The sequence below is a fragment of the Balaenoptera acutorostrata genome, chromosome 8 (genome assembly GCF_949987535.1).
Source record: "Balaenoptera acutorostrata chromosome 8, mBalAcu1.1, whole genome shotgun sequence".
Classification (NCBI taxonomy): Eukaryota; Metazoa; Chordata; class Mammalia; order Artiodactyla; family Balaenopteridae; genus Balaenoptera; species Balaenoptera acutorostrata.
In genome coordinates this window covers 59,359,098-59,383,509 of record NC_080071.1, presented here as the reverse complement: position 1 = coordinate 59,383,509, position 24,412 = coordinate 59,359,098, and the positions used below count along the sequence as shown (strand labels likewise).

At 38.4% G+C, this 24,412-nt stretch overlaps 2 protein-coding genes across 2 annotated transcripts in view; one reads left to right on the top strand and one right to left on the bottom strand.

Moving 5' to 3' along the window:
* Positions 1-22,417, top strand: part of LOC130708698 (cyclin-Y-like protein 1) — a 33,467-nt gene extending 11,050 nt beyond the window's left edge. Inside the window, exons 3-10 of the mRNA XM_057551348.1 lie at positions 226-260; positions 6,307-6,407; positions 9,959-9,994; positions 12,199-12,250; positions 13,223-13,342; positions 17,162-17,328; positions 20,604-20,766; positions 22,301-22,417. Of these exons, the coding sequence (XP_057407331.1) occupies positions 226-260; positions 6,307-6,407; positions 9,959-9,994; positions 12,199-12,250; positions 13,223-13,342; positions 17,162-17,328; positions 20,604-20,766; positions 22,301-22,417 (791 nt within the window). The remainder of the gene's footprint in view (positions 1-225; positions 261-6,306; positions 6,408-9,958; positions 9,995-12,198; positions 12,251-13,222; positions 13,343-17,161; positions 17,329-20,603; positions 20,767-22,300) is intronic.
* On the bottom strand, positions 3,179-3,571 carry LOC130708664 (10 kDa heat shock protein, mitochondrial-like). Its single transcript, XM_057550705.1, has one exon. The coding sequence runs from the start codon at positions 3,500-3,502 to the stop codon at positions 3,194-3,196; it is 309 nt and encodes a 102-aa protein (XP_057406688.1). The 5' UTR covers positions 3,503-3,571; the 3' UTR covers positions 3,179-3,193.
* Positions 22,418-24,412: the final 1,995 nt, after the last annotated feature.

Below are 24,412 nucleotides of genomic sequence, written 5' to 3'. Positions count from 1 at the left end.
AATATCTATTAGGTCAAAAAAGTGAAACTAAGTTTTTAGATTTTATTTATAGGACTCATCTTGCTGGGTGATTTAAATTATATATTTTGTTGGAAATTATTTTAAAAAATAGAATGGAATTTTATCTCATTGTGTTATTGGTAATCCATCAAATAATTAGTGACTACTTTTATTTTTCTATGGCATTTGTATCAGAATTCATCAGTTAATTTTTTTTATTCTTAGTGCGGAAAGAGAGGAAGAGCGACCATTTAAACCATGTAAGTAAACAGTTGAAAAGTTAAGAGATTAATAGTTTGAATTAAAAATATGTCTGCCATGATTCCTAAAAATATGATGGATCCAATACTGTTAGCATGGACCTCTTTTTGGTAGATTTTCTAAATCTCTATTTTCCTAATTATCAAATGTATTCAGGAAAGTCTTTGACTTAGTAGTGCCCATTTTTTAAGGGTTCTGACATTTAAGTTAAATTTCACTAATATGGTTGTAGTATAAAGATCTGCCTTAAATTCTTTTGCCTTATTTTTTTGATCTTATTTTTTAACCAAAGTAATAAAAGTATAACAGGTAAGTTAATTTTTAGCACTGTCCATTGACTTCTTGTCATAGCAGGTGAAAGCTTAGCTTCTTCGGTCCACCATGACGTTATTTCCCTCCCTGTGTTCCCTCAACATGTATCAGTTTTTATTAAATCAGAATCAATGTTTACATTACTAGGACTCTGCAAATATTGTGCATTGCTGAGCCATATAGTTCTCTGACTGTGCCTCCTCCTTGTACACCCTTCATTCTTCTTCTTCAATATTAATGAAATTGGAGCCCTTCTGCACTTCTCTAGGATAACCCAACCCCCCTTTTCCTAGCCAAGGTGATCTCACACAGCCAAATGCAGTAAGTAGCTCCCTGCCCGGTCTCCCTGCTTTCACATTCTTCATTTTTTCTGTGGAATTAATTTCCTGACTATATTCACTTGCCTGTTTTCTAACAGCTATTTTTTTCCCCAAATGTTTTAACATTTGTCACATGCCTATCAAAAATATTTTCCGTCTACTAAGCCACATCTGTTCCATTTTTTTCTTGGAGACACTTTTCCCCAATCTTTTGTCTTCCTACTCCCATATAGACTAGTGTTCCCCTAGGCCTGCTCTATGCCTCTTTTCCTGGGATATCTGTGTGAAGTCATCTGGGATCTCACATAACTCTGCTCTCTTATGTTGGATCCCCTATGTCCTAGATTCTGTTTCCCTCTTGTCTTGTTATACTTCCTTGTTTTACTGGAGCACATTTTCGTGGGAAAAGGGCACATGGGCAGAAAGTTTATAGAGATCTAGCCTCTCTGAAACTCCTTCTATTTGATAAAGTATAGACTTCTCAGTTGAAACTAATTTTTGCAGTTCTAAAGACACTTCCCTCTCATCTTCTCATTTACACTGTTGCTCTTAAACCTGTTGACATTGTATGGTACATTGTACATTACCGATTTTAGTCATTTCCCCCCATCCCTTCCTTCTCGGGAACCTTTTAGTACCTTCCCTCTCCCTGGGATTTTGAAATTTCATTATTTGGTTTGGTATAGACCTTTTTTGTGTGTTTCTTTGATATTCTGGTTTTTTCTTCCAGGTTCCTATTATTCGGATGTTGGAAGTCTTAGACTTACCAGATCGCTAACTTTTTTCCCCTCCTGCTTTGCATTTTGTCTTTTTGTCCTGCTTCCTGGAGATTTCCTTGACTGTGCTCTAATCCTTCTATTGAATATATTGTTTTGTCTACCTTATTTTCAATTTATGGAGTTCTCTTATATCCTGTCATTCTTTTTTTCACTGATGCAATTTCAAGTTTTCATTTGCTCCTGAGTTTTTATCACTCCCATCAATTCCTTCTTCCTGTTTTGTTTTGTTTTTTTTTTAAAGCATCCTTATATTTTATTTTATTTATCTATTTTTTGGCTGCATTGGGTCTTGGTTTCTGCACGTGGGCTTTCTCTGGTTGCGGTGAGCTGGGCCTACTCTTTGTTGGGTGCGTGGGCTTCTCATTGCAGTGGCTTCTCTTGTTGCGGAGCACAGGCTCTAGGGCGTGTGGGCTTCAGTAGTTGTGGCTCATGGGCTCTAGAGCGCAGGCTCAGTAGTTGTGGCGCATGGGCTCAGTTGCTCTGTGGTATGTGGGATCTTTCTGGGCCAGGGCTCAAACCCATGTCCCCTGCATTGGCAGGCGGATTCTTAACCACTGCGCCACCAGGGAAGTCCCATTCCTTCTTCCTGTTTTGATCTCTTACTTGTTGGGGGCTTCCCTCAAACGTGTGATGGTCCTTGGCTGTCTGTTAAGATCTAATTGGAAGCATCACTTGGACAACTCGTTAACTGATGGGCCTCACTGCAAGGATTTGGGGACCACGCCTCTGAACTCTGAGCCTGCCTTGGGTTCTGTAAGACAAACTGGTTTTCTTGTTCCTGTCCTAGTCACTCTCTGTAGGTACCAAGGTTGTGCTTCCTCTGTTCTGCCATGTCAGTTACCACTCCTTTATCTAGTCTTTTCACCTTTCAAACATTAAAAATCATCTGCTGTTTATCCTGTCTTATGTATAGCTTTTTTAAAAAATGCCTTTAATTCTACTGAGATGATATCTGAAAGAAGGGGGAGAGGAAATAGATTTGTGGTCAGTCTACTCAAACTTAGATTTATTCTTTGAATATAGGTTCTGAGTTTGAAGTTTAATTCAATATAATTAACGATATTAATTCAGACAATATTTTTGATTATACCTATAATTAGAATATTATACTTTTCTACTAAGGCCTGGAGTATGAATTCTATTCAAACCACTCACCCTACCATATTGTCCATTAATGTGCAACATAGATGGAGTATTACGGACTTTTCAGTTAAAGTCATTGATTCTTAATAAACGTATCCAAAACTTGTGAAAAGGGGGAAGAAAAAAGTGAACTTCAGCTTTATTCTCTTTTTTTTTTTTCATTTATATACTTTTATTTGGGAATGTTTAAATCAATACAGAGAAAACTAAATTTCAGAGACACTGAATATCATTAGTTTGGATATCATTACTTTATTATAAAAGAAACACGGAAATTATTTACAGGATGAAAGATTTCAGAACTTCAGTGGCAGCTTCACGTGATGCCATTGGGGGAACAGGCAGCTTCACGTGATGCCATTTCAATAGTGACTTATTTTAGTCGACATAGTTTCCAAGAATGTCACCATCTCTAAATAAGAAATAATCCTTGTCATCTAGAACTACTTTGGTGCCTCCATATTCTGGGAGAAGAACTTTATCTCCAACTTTCACACTAACTGGTTGAATCTCTCCACCCTTTCCTTTAGAGCCTGATCCAACAGCTACTACCATTGCTTGCAATACTTTTCCTTGCGATTTTTCTGGAAGCATAATGCCTCCTTTGGTTACAACTTCGGGTGCACTTCTTTCAACTAATACTCGGTCAAAGAGGGGAAGAAACTTTCTAAATGCCTGTCCTGCCATGACTCGGGTTGCCGCACTTCGTACTCTCGCTCTCTCCAGCTTTATTCTTTTAATGGGTTAAAATCAGAGGCAGTAGGCACAGTGGGAAGAGTCATTGGGTGGGGGCAGGATTTCAACAGGTACTTGACCTTTAATGATAAGCTTTGAGGGTTGTTACTTACTAGCCTCCTAGGTATGATTATTTTCTAGTCTTCACCATTAAACCTGAAGTCTACTAAGCAACCTTTCCCCTTATAAAGATTGTAAAAGTCCATGTATTTTGTCCTTAGTGCTGAATGAAGATAAATACTCTTCTTCAGTGACCAATTGAAATAATACCTATGAACATTAAACTGTCAGTAGTGTTTTTTGCTACTTGTTTTTTTTTTTTTTGTATTTGCATTTTATACCCTTATGTGTGTCAGTGCAGTTTATTGAGGTTGTGAGCCAGCAATGGTAAGGCTTTAATCATCAAGGACAGTTATCTTAAATTTTCAAGCAAGATGAGAGGAAAGTAATCTGCTGGCAGCTAACATATCTAGGCTTTGCTCAGAGGCTTCAATTCTGCCATCCTTTAGTGAACACTAGATGCTGGAAAGTTTGAATAGTTTCAGGAGTAGGCCTGTGGAAGTGTTTCTTTTGTAGGATCGAGCCAGTAGACTGTAAGTTGCTGATACATTAAATGAGCCCCCGTAGGACTATAGACCACATCTAATTAAAAATTTTAAATGTTTTAGCAGTAATATTTCCAAAGACAAATCAATATACATTCATAATAGAAAAAAAAGTTTTTAATAGAGGAAAACAGGATAAATCGCACCCAAAGCTCTACCAACTAGTCTATATTTTGGTACATTTCCTTACTATTTTTATTCCCCTCATATATATAGATTTTTGGTCAGAATTGACTTTTATTACGTGTAGTGTATGTCATATTATACCCTAATAGTAGTGACCTTAAAAGATAACCTGCTTCGTTTAGAATCAAAGTATTTGAATGAGTGAATTTTCATTTTTCATGCTGTATCTGTTTTTTGAGATTCTAAAATTACACATTAACCAAATAGCTTAAGGACCATATCAGAGTTTTAGTTTAAAACATTTCTAGCTTGAAGGAGAAATTAGTCTTCCAAATAGTGATACTTTTCAAATATGTTACATCTAGAACTTTTTGTTAATAAGGAATAAGTGGCTTTGCATAAAGCATCTGAAACAAGCAAAATGGTGTTTTATATATGCCATTTGGATATTTCTGATTATTGGATACTGGCAATTTTTATTTAAATGCTCTGTATTTTAAAAAGCATCAACTAGATTTTCTCCCTGCCTCACCTTTCATGTATTTGTGGAGGACATTGATGGGAGAGTGTGACAGCATGGTGAAAACTGTTTGATATTAATAGGAGGAAGGAAGGCTCATCTGAATTAGTAAACAAACAAAAACCAAAAACAAAACCCAGCTTTAAAATTGTTTGTATTCTGTGGTATTAAAGAATGCTACTCTTCCTTCCAGTGGCTTTCAGTGATTGGGATTTGGTTATTGGCCTTACTTTAAGGAAGAGAGTTGTCCTAACATAGTTTAGGCCATTTTAGTATTTGACTATTGCCGTGTTCATGGGCTCTTCACAAATAAATGGATACTTCTAAAGTGTTTTAAAGATAGTTCATTCTCTAGAGGGTCTCAAAAAGTTCTTTGTCACCTATCCAACACCACTGTAGATAAATTCTCACGAATTTGTATCTTTAGTAAGATTTACCTCCAGTTGTAACTGATCTTAAATAATTTCTCAAACACTTGTTGAATCCTAATTTGTCCCAGATTCTGTGCTCAGTAGCTGGAGGTAGGAGAAGAATCTTCCTAACCTGGAGAAGCTTGTTTACTAAAGAGGGTGGTACTATGCAAGCAGCTGAGACCATGGAACAGTTGGTAAATTAGACGTGTGAGTGTGCAGAAAGCGAGAAGTGTTGTGGTGTGCCTGCTGGCAGAGGGATCCTAGAGGAAGATGGGGTCAAGCTTGCTGGGACAGGAGGAAGAAAAAGGCACTGCAGGCAGAGAGCAGCATGGGTGAGGCAGGAGTGTCAGATAACACGTAGAACAGAATTAGTACAATTTTGAAATGAATGGCAAGTATTCTCTGAGGTTCTCACTTGAGTAATGTAATGGCAGTCTTACTTAAACATGAAGTGAGAAGTTAAATTCTCAGAGTTGTTTTATCCGTTTTTTTTGGATGCGAGAGAATCTTTAAGCAGTACCTTTTTGTCCTCCAGATAAGGAAGTTGAGGCCCAGAGAGACTTATGGCCCCCAGCTTTTTAGTGATAGAGCAGCCCTGGCATGCCCAGCCTCTGATTCGAAAACGTTTGTTTCGTCACACTGTCTCCTGAACTAATACATTTATTCTTGGTGTTCATTTACTGCAGTGAAATGCTCCTACATCGGTATCACATAAAGCATTACGTTTTATTGTAGTAAATGAATAGAAATAGGAAATCTCAGCTGCATTTCATTGCTTAAGGAAAAAACCCTGAAATCTTATTCTAAACTTTTTACATTATTATAAAGGTAATTTATAATAGGCGCTTGCCAGGTTTGATTATAGGTACTATATCAAGGCAGCATTTTATAACCTATTTCTCAAAGCTCGTCTGTGGAAGTCAGAGTATAGAGGTTTCCCATAGAGCTGCACATGATATCACACTCAGGCAGTTCATGGAGTGTAAGAAAAATCTTAATGCTTTATCGTTTGACATTTTAACCAAGGGAAAAAAACACACTTTATAGGTTTAACTTACTGTGACATTTTCTTCTATTTCCCTTCCCCTTCAGGTATCTCCAGGGCAGCTTACTAAAAAGTATAACTCATGCTCAACAATATTTCTAGATGACAGCACAGTCAGCCAGCCTAATCTTAGAACCACAGTAAACCGGTGAGTACAACTAGGTTGCCAAGGGCTGAGTGACAGACCCCCTTATCGCTAAAAGCATCCTAGCCATACATAATTTCATTCATTTGAATTGTCCTTTTCAGTGATCAGGTTAAAAAACTGGTGTCAACTATAGATTGATTTCAAGGACCTAAATATGAATTTTCAGTTTCCATTTTAATCTTAGAGCGCATGATAGAAGGGAAAGCCAGTTAGCAAATAAGAAATCCCAGAAAAAGTATAAATCTTTATTTGACGCATTTCTGTTGTTAAGCCATTGTTGAACATAATGAGAAAGAGAGGTACTTTTTATTGGCTATTTCTAGAAAAAATTATTTCTTTATGAGTTGTAGTCCTCAAACAATGTATCCTACTTTGGAAGCTACTCTTAGAAGAAGGAACAGCTTGTCCCCTACTGGCACCAAAGCGAATCTGCATTTAAATTTAATTGGATTTTGTCAGATTTATCCCACTGTGCTTTTTTTTTTTCCCTGCACTATTTCTGTATGAAATTTTACTTCTCCTTCCTGTCCCCCAAAGAGGGGGAGAATATATCAAACCAGTCTTAAGAAATACACACTCAAGCTTAATTTCTTTGTAGATGAAATTTGTTCAACTGAGGTTTTAACTTAATAGACACATTTAATTTTTGTTTATATATATAAATATATCTCCAACACACTGTATCAATCACAGCAGAGAACAATAAAAGAGGTGAGGTTTCGGAAACATGGCTGTGGTCAGGCTTATACTTAAGGAGACACGAACAGTGTCATGATGATGGAAACTATTCTTTAATTTCTGGGAGCACCTCATAGTCCACAATTGGAGATGCACTTTCAAAACACCCTAATGATGAACCTTTCAAGCTTATTTAAGAGAAAAAAACCAAACGGGATGCAGAGCTTCTTGCCTCCTCCCTCGCGGTTGTCCACGAAACATTAACATCTCCTTAGGATATGAATGTTGATTTTCCAGAACACAGTTTGGGAAATGCTATTTGAAAATATTAATGTCCTTATCCTTAATTTTATTTGTTGTCTTAATTTTATAAGCTAATTATATTTTTAATTGGTTTTTAATGTGCCAGCTTTTTTTTTAGCTATTTAAATGATCAGTAACTTCTACTTTAATTAAAGACAGCAAGTTCACAGTCATAGTAATGTAACTTTCCTCTCTTGCTTACAATAATAGTTGCAGTCAAATCATGTTACAGCAAAAACTGAGCCCCATCTCTAAAGTCCTGAGTTTGGGCACTTATCACATCATCACTGAATGTTTTTATTCAGCCAAGACACTGAATCTGTGGGTACAAAAACCACTCTACTTTGGCTAGAGTCGCAGCTTCTTTTGAATTCAAAAGAGTCTGATGTCCAGTATATAATTCAAAAGTACTTTGAAGGTTAACCTTGCTCAGGGACTTCCTTGGTGGTGTAGTGGTTAAGAATCTGCCTGCCAACGCAGGGGACACAGGTTCGAGCCCTGGTCTGGGAAGATCCCACATGCCGCAGAGCAATTAAACCCGTGCGCCCCAACTACTGAGCCTGTGCCGTAGAGCCCACGAGCCACAGCTACTGAGCCCGTGTGCCACAACTACTGAAGCCCACGCACCTAGAGCCCGTGCTGTGCAACAAGAGAAGCCACCACAGTGAGAAGGCCGCGCACCACGACAAAGAGCAGCCCCCGCTCTTGGCAACTAGAGAAAGCCCGCGCGCAGTAACAAAGACCCCATGCAGCCAAAAATAAGTAAAATTAAATAAAATTTAAAAAAAAAAAAAGATTAACCTTGCTCAGACAAGTAGGTTTCATCCTTTTTTTTCCCGACCTAGTCTAATTTTTGGAAGTACAGTAAATTTTAATTTGCTCTCATGAAGTTTTAAAAATGATCATTCATCACATTCATTATTGGTGAAATAAAGGTTTACTGAGAAAATTAATAGGGCCAATTGGCTTTTAGGAATGATTTTGAAAATGTTTATCATGGGGTTAGTTTTCAGTGGGGTAGTTGTTCTCAGTGGGGTAGGTGAGCCTTATTAGAATCACTTATGCAACTTTTCAAGATATATGTTTCTGGATGCACAAAGTCCACCCGCCTGCCCCCGCCTCCAAGACACAGTGTCTGTGTGTCTGTCTGTCTGTCTCTCTCTCACCCACGCACACACACCTTTTGACAAGATGGGGAATGATGTGAAGCATGATTATATGGACAAAAGCATCCCGAGTGATTCTCCGATCTTAACCCTAACTCATTCATCCCTAAACTTTGCTGCACGCTGCAGTCATCTGGGGATCTTTAAAAACAGTCCTGATGCCCAAGTCATACCCAGTGCCGGTTAAATCAGAACATCTTGAAGCAGAAGCCAGGCAGTTTTTAAAGCTTCTCAGATGATCCCAGTGTGCAGCTGAGCTTGGGAGCCACTATTTGGTTAGAGGGCAGGAGAAAGAGAACTGCTTCTGATAATTAGTGGGACCTTAGGTAAGTCAGTTTTAAGCCTTGGTTCCCTTATCTGTAAAATGGGTTGTTTAATTAAATGTCATCTACGGTTCAGTGGTCCTTTCCATCATAAAACTTCTAATGCTGTGATTTTAAAATCAATTTGAAGATGAAACTTTGAAGCACTATAGAAGTATCCATCTTTGATGCTAACGGTGTTACAGGCCTTTATACAAGTGCTAAGATTCTATAGACCTAATATAAAATTCAGATTTGCCTTCCCTCAATTATTTTGAGTTTCATTTTAGACACTGAGAACAAAGGGGAGCATATAACTTAACCAGAGAACCCCTTTGTTGCCTAATATACAACAGCTGTGAATAACTTAGGACTATAGTAACTTAAAAAAGACTACCTAAGGACTTGTATCTATCTGTTCGTTAATACTTTATTTAAAATAATTTGGAAATACCTGTCATTAATAGTATACTGTGTAGTATTATGCTGTATTATTAGCACTGCTTATTTCAGGATAGCTAGACCTATCAGTTTTGTGGCTATAAAATTTTGCTATTAAATTTTCTAATAATTATGTAAAAGTGATTTTAAATCAATTTGGTATAGAGCACTTTTATTATTTACTTTTAGGGAAATAATGGAAAACGGATGGGTAGGTGGATAGCGAACTAAATCAACTGAAATGCAGGGGCTAACAAAAAAACCACACACACACACACACCCCCCCCCACACACAAACAACTACTATATGGCTTAAATTTAAGCATGTGTATAGATAGATATAACTTGTACAGGACAGAAGGTTTTGTGGGTAGAAGGACAAATGACAGGGGAAATATGTAATAATTTATATATTATAATAATCAACCAAAACATGCCTTCTAACAGCATATCTAGCATTTTGGGTCTCCTAATTTTGCTAAAAGCTGAAGAACCTAAAACAAGGGGGAAAGCACCCATGTGGTACTGTTCTGAATTAGAGGATTTCGGGGCCACTGGGCCTCTGGAAGGTCTTCCCTCCTTGCTAACCCCTTTTTAAAAATGTCTTCAGGCCTGATATGATAAAAATCAGTTATTACAATGTATTTTTTTTCCTCCACAGTATGACCTTAGCAATATATTACCACATAAAGAACAGGTGAGCTCTTTTAAAACCTATCTTGTTATTCCAGCTAATTAATTTACAAGGTATCAAGTTTAGTGTTAGGTAATAACTATAGATGTTACTGGCATAAGCTTTTATTATTAGAGTGCTTTTATTACAATATAGAAGTGAATCATTTATTTTTATCTTAGGACCCTTAATTCTTAGGTTACTGAGCATCCCAAAGAGTATTTGTTTATATGGGTTATATTGATAATTTACTGTATTAGAAATTGAAATTGAGAATTTAAAAAATTAAATCCATTGTATGTTAAAACAGGGTTTGCCTTAGCACTATTGAAATTTTGAGCTAGATAATGCTTTGTTGTGGGGTGTTGTCCTGTGTGTTATAGGATATATAGCAGCACCCTTGGCCTCTACTCACTAGATGCCAGTAGCACCTTCTTCCCTCCACATTACGACAACCAAAACTGTCTCCAGCCATGGCCAGAAGTCCCCTGGGGGACGAAATCACCCCTGATTGGGAACCCCAGTGTTTAACATAAGTCATTTTTTTTTAATGAATAATAACTATTTTCCACAACAAAAAATATTGAGAGAAAAGTATCTCCTTAATAGAAGGCAGCTGATTCTCATATCTATTCTGTCTTCAGTCATTTGTTTTGAAGAAACACTATGAAGAAGATCCAGCCGCTTGCAGATATATAGTTGGAAAAAGATGTATTTTTAAAGCCTTCAGATAATTTGGTATATTCTTTGATACTGTACCAAAAGTCTGCATGTGCTAGTTTCTTAAATTAGTTAAAATGGAATTCTAAATCATATCAATGAACTTGTAATAAATACTATGTTAAATTAATACCCATTGATCTGTCATGCATACTGAGTAGGTCTTTTTACCTGTACCTGACTTTATAATATTATACGTTGGTCATTTGGAAAGTATTGGTTCACATTTCTTTAGACAGTGTCAAAAACTCACTTTTGTTATTAGTATCACCACCAGTCTTACCAGAAAAGTCTTTTCAGTGTTGAGAAGTTGTCAAGTTCACAATAGAAGGTAGAAGTTTTCCAAAAATCCTGATATTTTTAGCTTGATGGCTTGAATTTTATCATTGGCAACAAATAACTTTAGAGTTATTTTTCTTGAAGTGACAGGCTCACTTTGTTCATTTTTGAAAGAATGACTGTGTCAGTTGTACATTCAGATAACGATGGTGTTCGATGAAAAAAGTGTTTCAAATAAAGATGATGTTCTATGAAAAAAATGACTTACCGCCAAGTCACAAGTACTTTTCCTTAACACAGCCATATTTCAGTATGTAAAAGTGCTTAATGCATACTTTCCACTTATTCAGAATATTAAAAAGAAGGACCAAGGTTTAAGAACACTATTAATTTTTACTCTTTTATCAAGGATGTTCTTAAAGCAGATTTTTAACTGCAAGTGGCAGTGACTAATTGAATGACTTCTAATTCAGTTTGGTACCACTGCCTTGATTCATGCTCAGAAACCAGCAGTTTTACCCACTTTTGCTTTTATACATCCATAGCAAATGTCACACAATGTGAAGGGCAGGTAGTGTCTTAGTATTCTTATAAAAGCAGTTTTGACCTCTTGGGCCTCCTGAAGGAGGGGATAGGGGAGAATCCCAGAGGCCTGCAGACCACATTTAGAGAACCGCTGTTCAAATGAGCGCAGTGTACTAGTGTGGTGAAATTTTAAATTAAAAAGCCTGGTTTCTTTTAAAATAAAAAGACAATTACATTTTTAACTCAAACTATTTAAAAGAGACAAGAAGAAATACACAATAAGAATATAAAGAACTAAAGAGAAAAAAACGGGAAAAAACCATGAATCTCATATTCACATTCATTGAAGTTAGAAGAATTTATTGCCCACCACCACTGCTTTATAAAATGTTCTTGCATATTCCAGTGTGAGGTTAGAGGAGTGAAAATATATTGGTTTACTAGCATTGCCTGTTAGGGAGGGTCAGTGCTTATAGAGGCAACTCTGGCTGGTTGTTGTAGAAAAGAGTTCACGGAACTTGATGTGCTGAGTAAAAATAGGTCAGGAAACCTTTCTAAGGGTGGAATCCAGGAGAAGAATTTATAAAACTGTTTGCTTTGTTGAAGGTTAAGCTTCCTCTACCCCTCTCTCTACTCCTAGCAGATATTTTACTAAGATAGTAACTCCTGAATTAATTTTTTAAATGCACATTCTTATTTTATAGAGATGCAGATAGATCCTTGGATATTTTTGATGAGAGATTACATCCACTCACAGTAAGTGTCAGTTTTATTGAAGTGGTATTTTTCTCTTATACAGTTGTGTTTATTTCATGCTGATTTACTTTGAAATTAAGTACTAGAAGAAAATTACTTCCTCCAGCTCGAAGTCAAATTCATCTTCCTTTAAGTCTTCTTCCCCACGCCATGTTGTGTCTAGTCATTTTCCCGAAGGCGTGTTGTATAAGGGGTTGATGGATATGAACCGAGTTGCACTTTGTATGAATAGTGAGCAGGTAAGTAAACATACCCAAGTAACAGAAAATGTATCTTTTTAAAGGATGATTTTCCATAGCATCAAACAATATAAATATTTGTAAATAAACCTAATATGATAAGGCCTCTAAGAAGAAAATTAGAAACCTGTTTAAATTTTAAACGAATTAAAATGACAAAGTTTTAAAATTCACTTCTTCGGGTGCTCTGTAGCCACACGTGGCTGGCGACTGCTGTACAGGACAGCACATTCTTCGAGCCTTATGGTTACAGGACACTGGAAATGTGTTTTCAAAGTTGATTACAGAAAAGTATGACATATGGTGATCAGCAAGACTTCTGAGCCTAAAAATATTGGGTTGGCCAAAAAGTTTGTTTGGTTAGTGAATATATTGTTCAATAAAATGCTTGGTGAAAATGAAAACTGTGTCTTTTATTTTTACTTAAAACCAAATGAACTTTTTGGCCAACCCAATAGTTTACATTTGGTTAGAATTCTGTGGGGAGGAACGTGGAAATACATAAATTTTCTGCGGTTGTGCCTGTATTTTTCTTTAATGAATGGTGGTGAGTACTGGATCACTGTGGTATTTTAGGATCCCATTGTTTATATTTAAAAGACTACAAGACATGTCACCCAACCAAAATTATTTTAAGGGGCACGTGGGCCCAAGTGTGAAGACTGCTATCTTAAGGGTACTTTTAAGTATTTTTCTTCCATGGATACATAGATTGCATTTTTTCTCCTTTCAGCGAGAAAAGATTCCAGAGGAATACTTCGAGCATGATCCTGAACACAAATTCATTTACAGATTTGTTCATACTCTTTGTAGTGCCGCACAGCTAACTGCTGAAAGTGCAGTAGTAACTTTGGTAAGATATTTTTTCTTTCATAAAGCATCTGTAGAAATTTCTGTCTTGTACACATGGTATGGTCCTGTTTTTCCCAAATGAAAGTAGGTTCCTGAAATGATCATTAGAACTTTATTAAGAGAAACCTATCAAAAGAAAGTAAAGTATACACATTTGAGCTTTAATAATCATTATGATTTAAAATGTTGCCATTGCTTTTCTCATCACAAAACAATTGCTATTAAAGGCAGCAGGAGAGATTTCTGGTTTCTCCTTCCACACCTGAGGGGACACATGCACGCACAGTGCACACGCGCACACACAGACGACGCATGTTGTGGTGGTAGGGCGGGGCAATAACTGAACGCTCTGGTCCACAGGCAGAAACAGGTTCCGGGTAGTTTGAAGCTGAGTCCCAGACTGTACTGCCTAGGCAGTTCTGATGTGTGTCCTGATTGAGAACTACTGCCCTCAGTTCTCTGTTCCTTGGATAATGGATAATGGTGTTAACCATCCCTGCTGTCCTCTTATTGCCTGCATGTGAAGTTGCCCAGGACTAGGGTGCCAGTAGGACTTCAGAAGGCTTTACTCTAGTTAGCCTGCTAAGCTACAGCTGTGTAAGGACCTTTTTGTCATCCATTCCTAATTCCTATGGTAAGATTTTATCATTTGAATAATAAATCATATTCAAGTGAGAGGTAGTTGGGATTGTTTTACTCCTCCCTATAGCAAACCTGTAGGGGGGAAAGTCAGCTGCGTGGTCTGCAGGGAAGGAATACTTAGGCCACTCACTGCCTGCTCCTATCAAGGCAGAATTTAGGACAGGAGGCTTGTCCTTTTGAAAAGAGACCCCTCAGTGGGTACTGGATCAGACACAGGCCTTTTCTTGGAGCTACAGGCCACTTGGAGTGCTTAGCACATGCTTGAGAGAGGCAGGAATGGTGCTTGCATATGGAGAGCTAGGAAATGCAGGAAGGAGAGTATTTGGGTTGGAAGAGGGGCATTTCTTTGTAGACAAGTTAAGCTTGATGTACCTGCGAGACAGCAGAATGGCAGTGTCTAGTAATCATTTGAATATATGGGATTGGAGCATGAATCTGAGCTAGAGGGAGGGAATTAAGTGTAGCTGTTCAAATGCAGAGAAAGTATGTAAAATAAAAAGTGGGTAGAAGATAGATCTGTAGGGACTGTCAGCACTTAAGGGACAGATCCCCAGAGGAGTGGCTACAGTGGTAGGAAACCCAGCAGAGAACCCTAAGAGACACCAGGAGAGGTTCAAGAAGGAGAGTATGGTCCAAACGCTAAATGCTACCAAGAAGTTGCTCATGTCATAAATACCATGTCACTGAATACCTACTCTGTGTCACTTTTCTACATGTGGGGGGTGGAGGAGAGAACAAGTTGGATAAATAAAGTTCTTGCCTTTATGGAGCAAGTGTGGAAGATGTAAATTTTTTTTTTTTTTTTTTTTTTAATCGGAGTACAGTTGATTTACAGTGTTGTGCTAGTTTCAGGTGTATAGCAAAGTATAAGTGTTTTTTTTTAATGAGTGTTTTTTAAAAGATGACTATTTCAAGTAGTGGTAAAAACCATGAAGAGAAAGCAAGGTAAAGGGATAAAGTGATTAGAGGGGCTTACTAGAAAGCTCAGGAAGAGCCTCTTTAAAGAGGTAATGTTTGAACCCAGGACCTGGCTGAACTGAGGAAGATCAGGTACGCTGGCATTACGGGCAGAGGGGACAAGTGCAAGGCTCTGAGACAGGAACTTGTTCTGTGTGTTCAAGGAAAAGCAAGGTGGCCATTGTGATCCGAGCGGGGAATGAGGGAAAGAGCATAGGTGATGAGGTCACGGAAGGACAAGGCCGTACCGGACAGGGCCTCGTAACTTGCAGGCCACGGGAAGAAGGTATTTGTTTGATGGGAAACCTCTGGCAGATCTGGAGCAGGCGCATAAAGTACTCTTAATTTAAGAGGCTCTCCTGGCTGCTTTGGGGAGAACAGACTGTAGTCTTTTGGGAGGCAGAGAAGTTAGGCAGTGGCAGCGATACAAGTCAGAAGTGACAGACAGAAAAGCGGTCAGGGTACCAGTGAAGGTAGAGATAACAAGAAGTTCTAACAGATTGGAGCAGGATACACTCAAGTGCAGGTGTTTGGTCTCAGCGACTGGGCGTGTGGCAGTGCTCTTTCATTTATGAGGGAAGGCCTGGGGAGTGGAGCTCTGGGACAAAGAGCTCTGGGTGGTTTGTGTGAAGGCACCGGTGACCACGGCAAGAGTAGTCTCTGTAGAGTGGTAGCAGCAGGAGGCTGACTGAAGTGGGTTAAGGAGAGGATGGGAGATGAGGAGCTGGCCTCAGCCCTGAGGACGCCGTCGAGGGGCAGTGGGGGACAGGCTGGGGACATGGAAGCATTCACACTGGAGGAAGCCTCTGACAGAGAGGGAGAAGTTGTTCAAAAAGAGACTAACTGTGGGCACAGTGCTCTGCAGAAGTGAGGTGGGATCAACTTCATTCATAGGAGAGTTAGCTTCAGTGAAAAGAAAGAAATCTCGCTTCCTCCGAGACAGGAGGGCAAGTGGGATAAATGAATATCGGCACGTGTACCAAGTTTGCCAGTACAAAGGTGAGAGGAAGTTGAGAGATTGCCAGTGTCGTTTCAGTGCCTCTGATTAGTCCCATAAAGTAGAGAGTTGAACCTTGCGGGGAGAGTCGTTCTTAGGGTACTAGAGAGTGCTGAGTTCTTTGGGGAATGGGAGCCGAATTTCACTAAGAACATATAATCTCAATACCCGTGTTTGAAAACACAGTAGAGTTTGGAGGGCATGGGCGAATCTGAGCTGTCAATCTGATAACCCTTCAGAGAGTAAACAGACTCTTTAAAACTGGACATTTTTCTTTTTGTCAAATGGCATATACACTCTTCTACAGAGGTAACAACAAATCACAGCTTACCTCTCTAATCTTTGCTCAGCTGTTAACTCCATCCAGTTCTTTGTAGGGTAGACATTTGATACATGTGAAAGAAACCATGAAATCATCTCACAAACCGGCAGGTTTAGAGGAGCCCCAGGGATACAGACACAGGCAGGTCTTCCCACCTTAAAACCAAAAGAATTGACTAAGCTGCAGATTATGTAAGACAGAAATGAATAATGAAATGATAATGGAGATGTGAAAAATTGGGGATATGAAAAGGACTACCCTTTGTATGCATGTGTGTTCCTTAAAAAGGCACTAAAATATGGGAATACTTGACAGTTGTAAAGCCCCTTTGGACTGCCTGTCCTGCTGTGCCACGCAGCAGCCACTGGGAGGCTCTCTTGACCACCCGTTTTTATCTTCAAGTTCATGCCACAAAAGGACTGGTGACTCTGAAGAGAAGGTAAAGATGTGCTCAGTCTTACCAGAATTTTACACACTCAAGCGTTATGTAAAATCGCCATGCAACCACCACCAGTCTTGTAGTTAACATTGCACGTGATAGGCACTCAAGCATTTACTGACCAGTTGAAGTCGACACTGGGCTGTATGTGCTGCCCTTGACAAGTGGGAAGGTAATAACACAATGCGTGTCTTTAGAATGCCCTTTGCTGAGATGTCCTTTCATTCCTGTGACCAAAATTGGGTTGGAAATTCACACGGGCAGAGTAGAAATATCAGACTAACAGAAATATCTGACTTACAACTGTGACCTGGCCTCTGGCCTTGGCTTGGCTGAGCAAAGTCTTTGTAGAACCTAGGAATAAAAGGGGTGTCAAAAAGAGATGAAATCTGTCATTCCTAACAATTCTTATCACAGCACTTAAACTGAACTAAAATCAAAGATCAGTGCTCTACTTTTGCAGGTTTACTTAGAAAGGCTTTTAACTTATGCTGAGATCGACATTTGCCCCACTAACTGGAAAAGAATTGTTTTGGGAGCCATTCTTCTTGCCTCCAAGTTTTGGGACGATCAGGCTGTATGGAATGTGGACTACTGCCAGATCCTCAAGGACATTACAGTTGAGGACATGTGAGTTTGTAAGGTTACCGTGAACTTTCTAACCATTTTCCAATACCTCATTTGCTCTCATAAAGTTTACATTTTTAAGAAATGTTACATTTTAAGAAAGGTTACCTTGTGCAGAGAGCTGAAATAGACATAAAATTACAGACTTCTTTCTATCTAGCTGTAGTATAACAATTTGTATTTCCCCTCATTAATTGGTAGGTCTTGATGTGTTATTGTTGTAATATTCTGCTTGATAAATTGAAATTATTTTTCTGGTGGTTTTTGCCAAACATTTTACAAGCTCACTACCAGAACAACATGGTACAGTCAGTAACTTGACAGCTTTCTTAAAGCTGTCTACCAGGTCCAGTCCATTTTTAAGGGGCACATGCCTGGTCTTTGAAGCAAGTGGCCACTGTTAAGGTCTTAGGGCCTCTAGACTACTGACAGGTTATAATTTCAACCTGAGTCACACATTGTGTATTTGCTTTTGCTGGTCTTTTTCTCCTTTTTATCTGAGGTTCTGTTGTTACAGAAACTATGATGTACAGGTAGCCACATATAAAGGTTTCAGATCCCTGTGTTCCTGTCTCCTCCCCTAAAGTCTGCTGAGTTAGGAAACACCTACCTCTCAGGTAGTCCAGGAAGCATCCCTGGGGCCTCACCCAGGGCACTCAGCAAACACAGCGGCACTTTGTGGGGCCTTGAGTTAACTAGGCAGGTTCTCCTCACGGATGGCACGCTCACATTGGCATGAAACGCCAGGCTTCCAATCTGGCTCTGGTGAAGGGCCCCAAGGGTGGGAAGCAGGATGAGCCAGAGAGGTAATTCCAGCAGACTCTCGAAGTGCCCGCTTGACAGTGAACCTGTCTTTGTGGGTGGCATTCAGGAAAATGGGAAAGGACACCTCTTGATTATATTGGACAGCAGAGGCCGATCAAGATGGCAGGCAGGGGCAAGAGTTTGTTTTTGTTACCTTTGCCCCTTACTCTAGATAATTCACAATTACCAAAGTGCATATTTACAGCTGAAGCGAGGAAAGTTGTGACTAAGAGAAGGGACCAGTGACTGTCAGTAGCTGTCAAAGTGGCTTTTGGTGAAAATGCCCACTTTGGTGATCATGTAAACCAGGTGGTCATGGTGATATTGCTGGTAGCAATCTTAGCAAACAGTGTAACAGCAGATAATGAATTTGAAATGAATAGAAGTACTTTGGGAAGTTGCAGAAACTAAAGTGACGTTGACCAACACTATCATCAGTCTTTAAACTGGTCCCTTGAAGGAAGGAAAATTTGTAATCGTGAACACCATCCCTGCCATGATGGCAGCTGAAATTTTCTCAGAATCTGCAACTGAGCTGACTGGGGCTCTGGTTCCAGGTACAACATCCGAGAACATGCAGGGAAACGTGTGGGTGTTCATAGACATTGAGCCCAGGAGCATTGGCGGCACTGTCCAGCTATGAAGAAACTAATTCTAAACAACGCTTTTCTGTGTAGAACGGAGAATCACCAGGAGTTATGTTTATAATAGGCTGCTTTTGTTTATGATCTTTGGGAGTTGGAAAGCATTACAACAAAGTGTTTAATACACATTTGTTTCATCCCTCTGCTGTTGACTACTATTTGTAATGGTCTCATTTTGAGTCTGAATTGAAAAATTGCTGTCTATCAGCTTTTCCTTAAAACTTTCTAACATCTCTGTGTCTTGTTAAATATATATTTCCCTTCAAAAGAGTAAGTTAAACTGAGCAGCTGCTGTTCAGACAGTTTGCTGCGCCTGTAAGTGGTAGGCTCTTCAGCCACCTAGCCATTTAAAAACAGCAAAAAACACAGAAGATGCATATTCTGTAGGCATAATGCTTTTCTTCAGTGATTAAAGCTCTATTAATAGACATGTTAATCCTATGAAGTACTGTATTTCCACACAATTAAAATGTATTAGTGGAGAAAATATAAAAGAGATAGTGAAGTGCATTTATTCTTGTAGTAAATTAAGTCCTGATTAGCTGATTATCAAAACATTATCTGATTTACATTTCTATAGACTTCTGGCCGTATGAACAGGAAATTAATTTTGGAAGTAGGTTCAGTTAGGTTTAAAGTTCAACAAATGAGAAACCTCATTTCTGCTCATACTCTGCTCTCCATACAGGAGAACATGGAGCATTTGTTGATTTATCCAATGGATAAAATATTAACACTTTAAAACCAAGAAACCAAATGTATTGTAAAATAAGCCACTTGCATGTTTGTTTGGGTATTTATCATTTTTATATAATCAACTCTCTAAAGTGATTGCTGTGGAAAGTGGTAAGATTTACTCTAATTTTATATTTATTTACTTAAACATTTGGCAAGCAAATGGCTGGATATGGTCATATAGCAGAAGCCTGCTCCCAGCACTCTACTTTCCCACTTCATTGAATTCGCCCTCTGTGGGCGTGTGCAGTCTGTCCTGGCAAGGGGCGGTAGGTCTGAACATTCTGGGCTGCTCTCCTAACACCGGGGGAAACAACTGCTCTATCAGAGGTCGTATCGTAAAGTGGGTTTAGTCTAGCTGAGACATAATCTTACTGCCTTCCTCAGCTTAAAAAGTGCATCCTGTCCTGTCATGGTGACGACAACTCACCCTAGTAACGTTTTAAGGTGAACAGAAACTTGCATTATGCCCTTTGACACAGCCCCATGCACGGGGTGGGGGTGGGGGGATTCCCTTTCCCATCGAATGTAGCTTATTTATTTATTTACTTGAGATGAATCCTTGTTGCCTCAAGAGTTTTCCCCCCTCAGAGATAATAGCAGTGGCTCTCGAGGGACCCATTTGTTGCCATGGTGATGTGCCCACGCCTTGTGTTGGCTCGTCTTCACCTCATTGAGCCCCTTCCTGTCCTCAGCCCGGTGAAAATGTCTGCAGGTTCTTCAGAGCTAATAAACAGCATCCATCATTCCTTTCATCTGATCACTATAGCGGGGCCTTGTGAGTGAGTGTGGAGCATGAATCGTACAGCTGCACTAATGGAACTCTGAAGAATGAGCCCCTGAGTCAGCAGCATGAGTGCATAAGAGGGCCATAACCTCTTCCCCCTTGTCCCAGACTCAAAGTGCTGGGACGCAGAAAGGACCACAAATAGCTGTACCTTGTTTGAACATTAGGGTATTAATCCAGCTGGGTAGCCATTTTTTGTTTCAAAACAGTATTTAGAGCCATCCTAGTAGCTCAGAATGGTATTTTTGAAGATAGCCCAGTTGACTAAAATTGTCCTGTGTTGCTTTTGTCTTCTCCTCCTCCCCCAGGAATGAGATGGAAAGGCACGTCCTGGAGCTACTTCAATTTAATATGAATATTCCTTTCAGTGTGTATGCCAAATACTACTTTGACCTTCACTCCTTAGCAGATGACAACAACCTGAATGTTCTATTCACTCCTCTTAGCAAAGAAAGAGCACAGAACTTAGAGGTAAGGCTGTGAAATCACTAACTGGGGTTTTCTGTCAGCCACTGAAGCCACATCTGTAGCTAAATTATATTAAGCAGTGATTAGGAAAATGGAAAGCTGTTAACAGTTTGAAGAGCTTATTGACCCGTTGGCCTCGTATTTCCTGTGTCTTTTATGGTTTATACAGGGATCCCACATTATAAAAAAAAAAATTGTCTCTTCTGTAACCATAATTCAGAATACTTTAAATCATATTTAATCTGTTCTTAATGGTTTTCCATTTGAACCTCTACACTTACATATAACCATACATGAATAATTTCTTAAAATTGTATCCCTAATCATATGTACCTACATAATCTACTTACCACTCTTAACTGTCTTTTTTTTTTTTTTTAATAATTGATGTTTTGGACTATTTCTACTGTCTTGATATTTTTAATAAATAAATAAATGTATTTATTTATTTATGGCTGCATTGGGTCTTCGCTGCTGCACGCGGGCTTTCTCTAGCTGCGGCGGGCGGGGGCTGCTCTTCATTGCGGTGCGCAGGCTTCTCATTGCAGTGGCTGCCCTTGTTGCAGAGCACGGGCTCTAGAGCGCAGGGTCAGTAGTTGTGGCGCACGGGCTTAGTTGCTCCTCGGCATGTGGGATCTTCCCGGACCAGGGCTCAAACCCGTGTCCCCTGCATTGGCAGGCGGATTCTTAACCACTGCGCCACCAGGGAATTCCCTCTTAACTGTTTTTTACTCAGCTTGCAGTTCGTGTGTGTGTGTGTGTGTATGTGTATCACAGTTCAGTCCCATGAGTTTATTAGACAAAGCATCCGTGGCTAACCTGAGAGACCTATACTTGGAAGGTATAATGTGGATTCAGATACTGGCTGTAGAAAGTACATGAGTTTTTAATATAAATGGTAACGTACATGGAACAAAGTAATACTTATGGCTTATGATTTTTGGTGGGTATACAGCAAAATTCACAACTGAAATGAACACATTTAAAATTGATACTTTCTGTGGTACCTTGGTGGTACTTTAGAATAATATGTTTTTCTACCATAATTTATGTGCAAGTGAAATAGCACCTTTCAGCGCTTGTCATTAGACCTCTCCTACCTTCAGCACATACCTACCTGATTAAAATTTTCTTAGAGTATGTAATAACTAATGAAAACTGAATAGAAGTTGAATAGCTGAGTAAACACTGATTTTGCCCAAGTGTATGTCCATTACGTTTAAGGATCACGTGTGTAGGTAACAGATGATATTGCTATTAGGAGCCTATCATTAGGAACCCAATTTTTAAGTAACTCTAAGTTATTAGGGCAAGTTACCCCTTGCCCCAGCAATCTAATCATAGCCCTTAAAGGTTATTACCTTAGGGAATTGTCAGTTAGTGTAGATATCAGCTATCCAAAGTAGCAGTAACTATGAACTATCTAAACGAATGTAGATGTGTGGCTTATCAATGATGCTTTTTTTGTTTTTTTAAGGTCCGAACATTTTTTTTTCCCCCTAATTATACCTATGTTCTACCTGATTGACTTTCCTAGGCCATTTCCAGATTGTGTGACGACGAATACAAAGACGTGTGTAGAGCTGCTATGAGAAGGTCTTTCAGCGCTGATAGTTTCATTGGTATTCAGCGCTCCAATGCCATCCTCTCTTAAGGGAGAAGTGAGGGGTTGTAACATCATAAACCTCTCGAAACAAAGACTGGAGAAATATCACCTCTCCTGCTCAGAAACCAGCAAAGTTAGTATTTTCACCTTAAAGAAAGACATTGAATTCAAGAGACTCATGGACAAGCGAAGATTATGCTCATAGGAAAGAACGGGACCTCGTCAATGTAACACGCTCTTCTGTCCTTTTTATTGTAAACAGAGTTACAAAAACCACTCCAAAGCTAAAAGCTCCCAATCCATGCACAGATATCTGCTCCCAATCTACGCACAGTTATCTTATAGCTGAGAACTATGTAAGGTTTTTTAATTAATAGCTTAAATTTTTAGACTTTAAAGACACTAACTATATAACTTCTGTTTTTCTTGCCTCACTGTCCCATACTGCTGCATATTCCTTTAGAATCAGTGCAGTATTACCATCAAAAAATGGGACTCCAAAAAAAAAAAAAAAAGAAAAAAAAACAAAAAAAGAAAAAAAAACAAAAAAAACAAAAAAAACAAAAAAACAAAAAAAAGAAAAAAACACAAAAAACAAAAAAAAACAAAAAAAACAAAAAAAAACAAAAAAAGAAAAAAAACAAAAAAAACAAAAAAAAACAAAAAAAAACAAAAAAAAACAAAAAAAACAAAAAAAACCAAAAAAACAAAAAAAAGAAAAAAAACACAAAAAAACAAAAAAAACCAAAAAAAACAAAAAAAGAAAAAACAAAAAAACAAAAAAAACAAAAAAAAACAAAAAAAAACAAAAAAAACAAAAAAAAACAAAAAAAGAAAAAAACCAAAAAAACAAAAAAAAACAAAAAAAACAAAAAAACAAAAAAAACAAAAAAAAGAAAAAAAAGAAAAAAAAACAAAAAAACAAAAAAAAACAAAAACAAAAAAAAGAAAAAAAAGAAAACAAAAAAACAAAAGTAAAGAAAAAAAAAACAAAAAACCAAAAAAAAGAAAAAAAAACAAAAAAACAAGGAAAAAGAAAAAAAAGAAAACAAAAAAACAAATAAAGAAAAAAGAAAAAACAAAAAAAGAAAAAAAAGAAAAAACAAAAAAACAAAAAAACACAAAAAAAAGAAAAAAAGAAAAACAAAACAAACAAACAAACAAAAAAAACAAAAACAAACGAAAAAAAACATGGGACTCCTAACAACTCATAAAGCCAAACTTCGGAACAGACTGTTGTAGCATCGTTAGGTTTTGCAGGGTTCTTCCTCCCTACTATATCATTGAAGCTGCTAGTCATTATTGGCAATCAATTTAAACCAAAAAGCTGCTGAATAACACATGTCATCCAAATTCTTTGCAGGCAGTACTTATTAGCATATTAGCATGTTTGCGATCATAAACAGAGAAAGTAGGTTATTTCCTTCTATTGGGTCTGTGCTGCATTTCTTGTTAACTATAATGGTGCTTCTGATTTTGTGATGATTTTCCTCTTTGTTATATACTTGTATTAAAGGATATTTTCATAATTCCAGCCAACATGGTGGTCCAGTAATTAACAAGCCGGTGATGAAATAGAAGGTGTCCCAAAAGTCTTACAACAATTTTAAGCTTTAATATAGTGTGCTTGGATACTCCAGAACACTGTCGCAGAAGTATAAATGCTAGACTGGCAAAACATCACTTGAAACTTTAATCGAATTTCTTCTAAACTCATTTACTTTTGTACATTTTAAACATTAAGCTTTTATTTTTTTATTTTTTATTTTTTAATTAATTTATTTAATGGCGTGTTGGGTCGTTTCTGTGTGAGGGCTTTCTCTAGTTGTGGCAAGCGGGGGCCACTCTTCATCGCGGTGCGCGGGCCTCTCACTGTCGCAGGCTCTCTTGTTGGGGACACAGGTTCGAGCCCTGGCTTGGGAAGGCCCGTGAGCCACAATTACTGAGCCTGCGCGTCTGGAGCCTGTGCTCTGCAACAAGAGAGGCCGCGATAATGAGAGGCCCGCGCACCGCGATGAAGAGTGGCCCCCACTTGCCACAACT

Bases quoted from the DNA above. Each gene is read 5' to 3' on its own strand.
- LOC130708664 (XM_057550705.1), bottom strand. From the start codon at position 3,502: ATGGCAGGACAGGCATTTAGAAAGTTTCTTCCCCTCTTTGACCGAGTA.